The 11,409-nt window shown below is 45.7% G+C and overlaps 1 protein-coding gene across 1 annotated transcript in view; it reads left to right on the top strand.

Annotated features, from left to right (window-relative positions):
• LOC135821755 (carboxypeptidase N subunit 2-like) overlaps positions 1-10,048 on the top strand; it is a 178,932-nt gene extending 168,884 nt beyond the window's left edge. Inside the window, exons 11-12 of the mRNA XM_065334753.1 lie at positions 3,693-3,764; positions 9,973-10,048. Of these exons, the coding sequence (XP_065190825.1) occupies positions 3,693-3,764; positions 9,973-10,048 (148 nt within the window). The remainder of the gene's footprint in view (positions 1-3,692; positions 3,765-9,972) is intronic.
• Positions 10,049-11,409: the final 1,361 nt, after the last annotated feature.

Here is an 11,409-nt window from a genome sequence, read left to right on the forward strand (position 1 = left end):
GGGACAGATACGATCGAGGGTAATACGACATCGTTTACCACATTGATGACCTAAAAAAAAGCATAGGGATGACAATTTTCAATTCTCCTAATTTGTTTAGGCATAACTTGGGATTCGAACCTGCGCTATTGCCCTACATGCATTCCCCAATACACTTAGCATTCCTACTCATTCTTCCAAGTTGCTTCATGTTATGATCTTGCATTTGAAAGCCCTATTTGAATATTGTGGCCAGCTGTTTGTGGCCAACTGTGTTCGATGGTACGGTACGGTACGGTACGGGACAGATACGTGACACAAACAAAAAAACAAATAAATACCAAATTAAAGCTGTGTGAACCCTGGCTAGTGCCAGACGTTACTGAAGTAACATCTTCTGCATAGCTACGGGAATAATTATACTTATAACAGTTACTGCAGCTTCCAGCATAGTCCATGAGAGCTGAGCTATATATCGAGGTAGGAATGACAGATAAAGTTAGCCAATATTGCATAGCGTTGGGGAATTCGAACAGATCGGAAGAGAAACCATGCGAATGTTTCAATGAATTAAATGAAAAACAATCTTATGTGAAGACTGTTTGTCATGACCTACATGTAGAATATTCATCTGGCCCAGAAATGTCCACTTCCTACACTCAGGCCGCATCAGATCAAAATAACGGGACAAGCAATACATACTCAAAGGTAATAGTACGCAGTTTGAACTCCGACCGACATGTCTCTGTGCTTGGGCGCAGAGACATGTCGGTCGGAGAGACGCAAGGGTGCCGGCGCAACAACACTGGGAGCCGTCTCGCGTCCAACGGCGTCTGCTGCTGGGGCCACTGTTGCTGCTAGCGTCCGGAAGTGGTAGAGGAGAATCCAGTACTGTCGGCGGGTCACTGGTCGGTGTAGGCAGCTGTGCGACCACCGCCTGGTCCACAGAAGAAGAAACGGGTACTTGGCCAAACTACACCGCCCGCGGTCGTAGTTCTTCCCTATGGCGCTTCCTGACGACATCATCCAGCTGTACTCCGAAACTGTGAGGGCTGTGGACATGCACTACAGTAGCTGGTACCCAAGTTGCTCTACTACCAAAGTTCAGGGCAAACACAGCGTCACCGGTGTTAAACTTTGGCGTAGTCAAGCTCTCCTGGTACACCTTGACCTGCCGATGACTCTCAGACTGCCACAATGCATTGAGCCGGATTCTCGGTTGCCGGCCCATTTCAAGCTCTGCCGCCGTCTTCCCACTGGAGGTCGGCGTTGTTCGATGCAGTCAGAGAAACCGGTCGAGCCTGACGTTGAGTGGTTCACCAGTATTCGACATTTCTTTCATCTTCTGCTTGAAGACGCCAATGTAGTGTTCCGCGAGGCCATTAGTTGCTGGATGACCTGGCGCCGTCGTTGTGTGTAAAATGCCATTGCCATCCAGGAACGCTTGGAATTTCGCACTCGTGAACTGACTGCCGTTATCTGTAACCAAGTGTTAACGCAAACCAAACACAGAAAACAGATGGCGTAAAGCAGAAATCGTGGTTGCACTGGTTGCATGAGCCATGGGTATTACATCCAAGTACTTAGAGTAAGCATCCACCACCACCAAGAACATTTTTCCCAGAAATGGCCCGGCAAAATCAATGTGTATCCGTTTCCATGGACCCGTAGGCCATGAACAAACACCGGGTTTTGCCGGTGGGCATTTGGCATTCTCTTGGCATTGCATACACCCATCGACTTTAGATTCTATATCCTGGTCAAAATCGGGACACCACAAGTAGCGCCGGGCCACTTGCTTCATTTTCACAATGCCAAAATGCTCTGCATGCAGATCTCGTAGCAAGAGCATTCGAAGTGAGTTAGGAATCACCACCCGGTTGTCCCATAACAAGATATCATTCTCCACAGACAATTCCATTCTCTTGCCAGCATATGCCATGAGGTCTTCCTCAATTTCAGCAGGCCACCCATTAACCACATAGCGGATTACTTTAGCCAATACAGAATCCGAATCTGCTCTCACCACAGCCGCTTTGATTATTGAGTCGTTCTCGATAAGCCTGCACCGTGACAGTCTCCTCCTCGCTCGGTGACACAGATTGCATTGGTTGTCGCAAGAGAAAATCCGCATGGACGTTTTCTTTCCCCGCGAGAAACTGCATTTCGTAATCATACGCCACCAGTTGCAATGCCCATTTATTCATTCGATTAGAGGCAAGAGTGGGGACATCCTCGTGATTTCCCAGTAACTTCAAGAGTGGCCGATGATCAGTGACCACTATGAACTCCCTACCGAGTAGGTACTGGCGAAATTTGGTAACTCTGAACACCACAGCCAACGCTTCTCTTTCAATTTGAGCATAGCGTGACTCTGCTGGGTTCAGCTTATGCGACATGAATGCGGACAGTCGTAATTCGCCATTCTTCTGCTTCTGCAGTACTACTGCGCCAAGGCCCACTCCCGAAGCATCCACTTGCAACACTGTTGGCCTTTGTAAATCATAGTGTGCCAGTAGCGCTTCCGAACACATAACATCTTTCAATTAGCCAAAACTTGCTCGTGAGTGGTCTCCCAGTGCCATTTCCAGCCTTTTTCAAGAGGCCGTGCCAAGGAGCTGCAATTTCTGCGAAATGAGGCACAAACTTCCGCACGAAATTTGAGGAACCGATGAAAGATTGCAATTCGGCAACATTCTGTGGTGGTTTGGCCATTTTCAGTGTCTGTAATCTGGCTGTTGAAGGGGAGACGCCCTGCCCACTAATCGTGTGACCCAAGTACAGTCTGTATCGGCTATAGAGTGACCGGATATAAGCATATATCGGCTACAGTGATATTGGCACGAAATATCAAAAGCAAAACGTATTTTATCCAGCAAAAATATCACTATAACCAATATTTGAAGCTCGGATGTTGAGCCATAAATAAATGTAGAAAGGAAAAAGACATTATGGATACGAGTTAAGAGTAACTCTCCATTACTGTAACATGATACTTTATACAGTCAGAAAGTGCAATAACTAGGCACAATACTGACAGAGTACTGAGACATTCGACATCCTGACACCTAGCTTCAACACATCTCCGTAGCGCCAAGTTGGGTGGTGTGCTGCTTTGCTGCTTCGAATTGTAGTTAGACCGCTTTGTCAGATATCGTATTGGTCTCGTCATCCGGTCCAGTAACAATCGACATTCTTTGTTCTGTTGGGACTGTAGCTTTTGCTCGTTTTCGTTGCGCTTACCTTCCCCTCTTTGGTCTTTTCCATAACCTTGAACCTTCCAAGTTGGAAGGCTGTCGGTTAGCGCTACGGAGATGTGTTGAAGCTAGGTGTCAGGACGTCGAATGTCTCAGTACTCTGTCAGTATTGTGCCTAGTTATTGCACTTTCTGACTGTATAAAGTATCATGTTACAGTGATGGAGAGTTACTCTTAACTCGTATCCATAATGTCTTTTCCTTTCTACATAACCAATATTATCGGATGTAATGATATATCCTATATACATCCTACCAAAATTCTACTTTGTTCTCCCAGAGATTTGGGCTCACATGCTATTTTGGACTTACACTTTGTATGAATCTCCACATGTGGGTGGGACGCAGCCCTCACTGTAATCCACACACTCCACCTACAAACTAGCACGCAAAATAGAGTAATAAGACATTCTTCCAGGATTATACATCCTATAAAAATTCTACTTTGTTCTCCCAGGAATTTGGCCCATAATCAACTTGTTCACCTACCTGACGGGCTGTTCAAAGCCACAACCAAATTACAACACCTGTAAGTCATGTTGTGAATGTACCGTAAAAAGGCGTTTTTGTCGTAGTTCTTTTGAGATGTGGCAAATGGGATTTCGCGATATGGCATCTCGTTGATTGATCTCATGAACCCTTTATGACCCGAAGCTGACGCCGCTCGTGGAAGACTTTTCCAGGTAGAACTCCGTATTGGAAGCAAAGAGCTGAGATAGTGTCTTTACAAGTTCCATTGCGCATTCCTTCAAGAAAGAAACTAGCTCTCAGACTTATCGTTTAGTATCGTTTAGTAGACATGTCGACTATATAGTAGACATGTCGACTATATCTGTAGCAAAGTCACCGAAGGTTGTTGCCTGATGATTGCGTAAGCATGAAACTTAAAGTAGCAGCAAACAAGCCTTGATTGTCCTTGTTGTTCTGTAGTCTGTAGCAAAGTCAGTAAATCTGTCGGCTATCTCGTGTCTCATTGCTCCCACCTACCGCCAAGAGTGCATAAACAAGAGTATGCAACTGTGGTTATGGGCCAGTGCGCGGCGCGCTGCCATCATTACGTAACTTGCCTCCATCACGCTCTGAAAGCATGCACTCAAACCCACAATTTCTCGTACGAGCCCATCCGTTTTTGCTCGATTCATTCCAGTACCTACGTGATCTCTAAATTTTGGCGCGTGAACTACAGTTCCGTACGAAAATTCATTTCAAACCAGAGGGAAAGCGTAGTGTTTGATTTTCCGCAGTGCGCGGACTGCAGCTGAATGATGTAATGAAGGCAGCGCGCCGCCCATCTGGCCCATAGAAAAGAGATCACAGTTGCATACTCTTGTTTATGGACTCTTGCTACCGCTTGAATGCATTTGCCTTTTTTATCATTGCTATATTCTCCCCATTTTTCTCTATTACTCAACCGCCTGGTCATCCTTACCAAGTACATCGTTAATGAGTACCCTGGAAGTCCACAATAAGAGGATACTGAAAGTCCTTTTCCGCAAACCTTCCCTATCTCTAGTCAAGCGGATCGAAAACTGTGTATTGTTGTTCATTCTATTCGTCTTGACAAAGCCCCGCCACATTTGCGCAAATATAACTGGGTTCTTCCCACTCGTCCTACGCACAATCCCTGCATTTTACCTTAAGCCCGAACATCAGCTTATACCAGATCTCCGTTTTTCGCTGCCTATTCTCTCTGGCTGGCCCTGCCTCTATCAGTAAAATCTTCTACGCGGAGATGAGGTTCTCTACGTTGTGGCACACGCAAAGATAATGCGTACGGATTGGCTGGGTATCGATCAACTGATGCAGAAAACTGCCAAATATGGAAGGGGAAATTCCCAGTACTCATTCCACGTGACTTCTCTACGTGAAGAGTAGAGCAGAACAGGATGTCTTTACGTTACGGGAACGCGAAGAGACTTCGCGTGATTCTTTGCTTCGCGTTCCCGAAACGTAGGGCAGAAACTCCCTAATAACTGCTAATTCTTTATCGAGTTTAGTTTCTCTTTGCCTCCAGTAATGTGCTTTTTTTGTTTACTGCCATGGCTGGCTACTGCCTCCTCCCTCCATATTGGTCTATATTCTCTGGCCACGGGAAGGTGAAATAAATAAAAATAAAATGAAATTGCATCGCAGCTCAAAGAAACTATTTGATCACAAAACGAATTGGGACCCATGCCGCTCGTCAACATTTACAACACTTTCGTTTTGACAAGTTCACTCCATTATCGATACGAGGAAGAACTCGTTTGTTGTAAACGAAACGTGCATGACTGTATCGACGTGAGTGAGTTGTCATTCTTCCTGCTTTCATGGGGAATATTTCTTCCAGTTCACAGTGAGTTTTTCCAGGCAGCTCTCGAGTGCTCATATGGTAAGATGGCAAACTCCGCGGGCGATCGCCAGGATTGCTAATCTTTTTGAAACGTACTGTAGGTCCATCAAATTCATTCAATATCGAATATCCAATGTTAATTGTATGAACCACATAGCTGGCTGTACTTCTTGAAGAAATGAAGAAAATCTATCTGGCCGCTTTTAGAAAACGCCCGGTGGAGTACAGATATTTGCGTTCGGAAACGAATGATTCTAGTCTATACATGTTGCCACTCACCGACTTACAATATTTAATGCTCGCTCCATAGCAAACCAGTCGGGCAAACTCATTCAAATCGGTGAGGACGACGGAAAGCGCCCCCTCAACGCCAGCACGCCAAACACTGCAGCGTGGTCACCTCCACCGAGTCTGACAAGAAATTTTAACTCACAACCCTTGTCACTCCACACAACTACCATTAATTTTCATTCCCTAAACGACTCCAATTTCACTAGCAGCAAAGCTCTGCAGAAGTGCAAAATATATTGAACAAATCTCGATTTGTACGATCGAAGCACGATATTTATGCTTCCTAAAACTGGCCATGCGCCGACCACAGCGTGACATAGGCGAACCCAGCAAGCGCAAGCTACTAGTGTTTGTCTGGAGGTGCCTTCATGGGAAATCTAGTGCCACATTGTCCGTACTTTTCGTCAGATCTGCTGACAGAGGAACCCGTCTTCAGAGGTCTAGTGGTCTGCTCAGTGGGTGCGTTGGATTACGCACTTGAATCGATTCATGAATTCATCCGTGAATCGATTCAAGTGCGCACTTTCTTCCAAGTAATCGAACGGCGTGAACATGCTAAAATCGCAATAAGATTTTGGTTACGTGGTCATGACGTTGAACAAAACTTAAAAAGTCAAAAGGTCCGTGCAATCTACGATGTACGGCCCTTTTCAGGAAAAGGGCCATAAGTCGTAGATTTCACGAAAAAACTGCTATTTGATACTGACTTTCTTCTCATCGCTTTTCTTTCACATGTACTTGTACATGATGTAGTCACTTTCGCATGTAGAATATTCCATGTTTACTTTTACGCTAAGTGTCGTCTGAAAAATGGACAATGCCGAGGCATTCCCGATCCCTTGGATCTGGACGGTGTTTAATGATGACTAGACAGAAGAAATGCTGTTTCCTGCTTGGTGCGATATTGCTCTGTTTATGATGTTCCTTGTTTGTTACCGGAGCGCAGCAGTGCCAAGAGTAACACATTTTGCTGAAGCAACTGTGCCCAGTTATTCTATGAACAATTTTTGCCAGCATTTTCTTCTCCCTCCTTTATCTTGCCTTTCCCCTATTTTGTTGCTGGAAGAGGTTTGATGGAGTTGTGTACATGTGCATGTGGCGGACCATTTTAGTACCGTCATGACTTTTCAACACGTGGCTTCTTTTCTTTTCTTTTTTCACATCACCCCATGTGGATCCGTGGAATCGATTCCGAATCGTTTCCAGGGCTCATGACATGGAAATCGAACGACTTGAATGCATGCGAATGAATTTATGAATCGATCCAAGTGTGTAATTGAACGCACTCAGCCGGGCCATCCTCCACTCGCTCTGGCGTTTCTCGGCCGTAAGTAGCAGGATCTGCACTCTGGAACCTGCTGCCGGATGATGTTGGGACCATAGCAAGACAGAACAAGTTTAGCATAAGTTGCCTACCATATTGTTGGTAAGATTAGCCCGCCCTTAGCTCTCCTCAACCACCCTGTCTCCCCTGATACTCGCTTGTCAGATACTTTCGTAATTTTCTAATTCCTGTCCTCTCTTTTCTAAATGCGGCTTATCCATTCGCCTTTTATAACATTGGGTCTAGTTCCCACTTATTGTGTGAATTAAAATAAACCAACCAACCAAGCAAAATAGCAGATCGAATGATTTGATTGAGTTGATCGACGATCAAGATCAGAATCAAAATCTGGACGATGAAGGCTGATCAGCAACACGATGTTTGCGTACATTTACACGAGTTGCCGGAGTTCGCAGCATGCAGCAAGGTGTGGGTTTTCCTCAGGTTCGGTGAGGAGCGAGCGTACGTCTGCTTGTTGTAATTTTCTTGTCGAGCAACTATTTGTCTCCAAAAGGTCGACACTCTAATCAGTGACAATGCAGGGCTGGTTGACCACGCAGCGTTTGGTGTCAGCGCGACTCCATCGACCTGGCAAGGAGGATATTTTGAAAACCAGCTTGTAATGAAAATTCGATTTCTAGGACTCGGATGACTACGCTCAAAACCCCAATAATGACTATTGTGTTGAGCTCATCACGTTATCTGGTTGCAGGAATATAGATCAGGTGGGAATAGAGACATTATGTCGATAGGAATCAACTTTATTCTCTTTGTTGAGCTATGTCGCTCCAGCAACAGATGTCATCCATGCGTGAAACACAAAATCACTGTTGGCATCCTAAAAAAATACATGAAACACACCACCAACTTACCAGATACACGAAATAGCAATGGATGCATTTCCGTACCCAACAAGTCGATCTCTCCGGAGTGCACCTCAAAAGCGAGTGCTCGAACCTGTAGCGACTACGTCATACTGGCCAACCCTCCCGGTTTTCCCGGGAAAATCCCGGGAAATCAAAACTACTCTCGGGGTCCAGGGGATTTGAAGGAAAATCCCGGAAATCACAGTTTCGTCTGATACAGGATTTTCCTGAAAACTCCATGGATTTGCTTTGAACGTCCCGGTTTTTTTCAAAAATATGTACGGTTTGCACTCGCACTTCGAACTGTAAACGGCACTTTCAAGACCTGACCACAAGATCTGCACTGACAGGCGCTATAGGCGGGCGCCGACGCGCCGACTGATCGAACTGCAATGCAGGGTTGAACTGTGCCGTAAGCAGATCTGCAGAGTTGAACTTTTTTTGGCGGAAAAAGCCCTTTTCGCTTGTTTTTGTGCCATCCAGGGATTCTGCATGTCAACGGATTGAGATTTTGGTGGTTGGTCTGCATGCTACGTGGTCGAAATTTCAAAGGAGATTCCTGGAAATCAGGTTGCAGCTAGATCGCAAATCATGAAGTGCAGGGCATCGTGCCTCTTCATGGTTTCACTCAAGCAGCATTCCATCAAGAGTACATAACCCCCAGAGTGTGCAACGCCTGATCCAGCTCTGCATAGGGTCTTGGTTGAGCGGAATCGGATCTTTGCGTCATAATACCGTACACATCTGAAGGGAACCCGGGGAGTCGCGGGTACTCTTGGATCAAAAACAATGGTGCCCTGCCTCGAGACCGGCCTTGCACTGGTGTGGAGTGTATGCATGACATCAGAAGATCCGATTCCGCTCGACCAAGACCCTATGTAGAGCTGGATCGGCGTTGCACACTCTGGGGGGTTATGTACTCTTGATTCCATCATACATCATAGCATAGTAAATATCATGTTGCTGATCAACCTGATCGTCTAGATTTTGATTCTGATCTTGATTGTCGATCAAATCGATCAAATCCGTTGATCTGCTATGTCACGCGGTGGTCGGCACACGGCCAGTTTCAGGACGCAAAAATATCGTGCTTCAATCGCACAAATCGAGATTAGTTCAATATGTTTGCACTTCTGCAGAGCTAGTGAAATTCGAGTTGTTCAGGGAAGGAAATGGTTGTTGTTTGGAGTGACAAGGGTGGCCAGTTCCAATTTCTTGTCAGACTTGGTAGAGGTGACCACGCTGCAGTGTTTGGCGTGCTGGTGATGGAGCTTGAGGAGGCTCTTTCCGTCGTCGGGTATGAAATTGGCAATGTTGCAATGTGGTGAAGTGAAAATATTTGAATTTGTTTATTTCCAGAAAACCTGGAACACTTTTTTACGAGACATGTCCTGGGTGGTAATGGAGTATAGTCCTCTATCCTGCATTGCATGGTTCAGAAAAATAGACGCTGTAAATGGCTCTCGCTATGGCCCTTGAAATTTGGCTATTTTAGCGATGCAATTTAGTGATATTTGGAGATGATGGCCATTGCTTTCCTGGATGTAGCCATGGCTCTATGTGGCGGTGATGCGAAGACTGCTCAGGTGAGGTAATGTTGGCAGGGCGGTGATTTGTTCTTAGCTCCATTGCGTACGCTGTACCAGCACTCGTTTTTGGACCCAATGTTCAGTCGTATTTTGAGCCCATTTTAGCCAAGGTGTCCGTAAGTTATGCAACTAGCCCTTTTGCATGGTTGTCGTAGACCCCAAAGGGAACCTACTCGCAAAATTTGAGTGAAATCAGAGAGATAGCCCTGCCCAGCGTTTCTGGTTTTTCAGATATGCTCTCTTAAAAATGCTATAAGATAAGATGAAAACCTTAAATTTCCCTGTCAAAAGATTATTTAGACACAATTTTCAACATTCCTTCATTCCTTGTTCAGGTTTTTGCATTCTAATAATCTCCGCTATCTTCCCAGTGGAGTGCCTCAAGACACACCTCACTTAATTAATCTGTAAGTCTTGCCTGACTAACAAAACTACACACATTCCCAGTATTTCATGATTCAGCCGTTTGCTCTTCCTCTAAGGATCTCTGCAGACCTGGGATAGTGGGAAGGCTGGGGATGCTGTTTAGGGTAGCCATCGGAAGTGGCCCTACTATTGTGACTATGGAGTATGCAAGATAAGTAACACAGGATGCTACTGTCGATGATGAGGAGTATGAGTGTGATTTGCTTAGTTTATGATGCAGTTTTACACAAGGGAATGGTCTCAAACTGCGGAGAGTGCTCAATGCAAGCGAGGCAGAGCTTCATCACACACAAGCGGAAAACCGTCAGAGATCAAATTCCATTACACAGTGTTTCACCGTTCAAGCAACGGATCATCAGATGGATGATCAAACAAAGTATGATACACTGGTTATATACTCAGAAGGTGTGAACTCCGTCACTATGGAGTGTGAAGATTATCATTATGTCGGGTTCCCGGATGTGACAAGTCCATTTTTCATGATGCATTGTACAGAGTGCCTAGGTGCTAGATGAGGGTGATGATATTGCGGGGTGTGACCAGCCCATTCTTCATGATGCATTGCACAGAGTGCCTAGGGAAAGGTGATAGCGCAGAGTGGTGCCATGCCAGGTAACAGATATAGAGGCGCTACGAAGGCCATAGAATAATCACTGTCCTTATGTGATTGGCACAAAATTTGATAGGACACACTTGCTTTCGTGGCTGCATTTTGACACAATCTCATTTCGCTTGTTTAGCCTAGTGCGGGCGTCGGTTTCGAGGATGTGATACTTCTCGGTAGGGCAGAGGCCGCATCTCTTGGACGTGTTATCGAACGAGGCGGCCCTGTCGCGGATCTTCCAGTCAATGACGTACTGTCTGTTGTCCCGCTTCATCGACCAAACATGCTTTGACAACTCGGTGGAATTCTCATAGCGGTCATGCCTGAGTGTAGTCAAATGGTTGGAGTAGCGAGCGTTGAAAGGCGGCGCAGACATGCCGGTATAGACCTTGGCGTTACGGGTGTCGTCCGACACCATGGCCTGGTAGATTGCGTTGTCCGCCTGGCACTTTCCTTCGAGTGGACACGAGTTCTTGATCCTGCAGTTGGAGTCCTTGTCCGGTGTTGGTGGGTGCAACACTCTCTTGTTGTGGGCCTTGATGCAGTTTTATCATAAGCAGATCAAGACTTTGCAGTGTGTTGCAAATTCCGGTAGGAGGAGGAATAGCTTCTTTCGGCTCATACCCACACATTATTTCATACACCTACTTCGAAGTAAGTTTATACATCTCTTATACATCTAAGTTGGAAATCGATAGGCACATCAGCAAGAGATGGAACCTCTGCCTAGAAGAAACCCTCC

This window comes from Sycon ciliatum, chromosome 7, assembly GCF_964019385.1.
Source record: "Sycon ciliatum chromosome 7, ocSycCili1.1, whole genome shotgun sequence".
Classification (NCBI taxonomy): domain Eukaryota; kingdom Metazoa; phylum Porifera; class Calcarea; order Leucosolenida; family Sycettidae; genus Sycon; species Sycon ciliatum.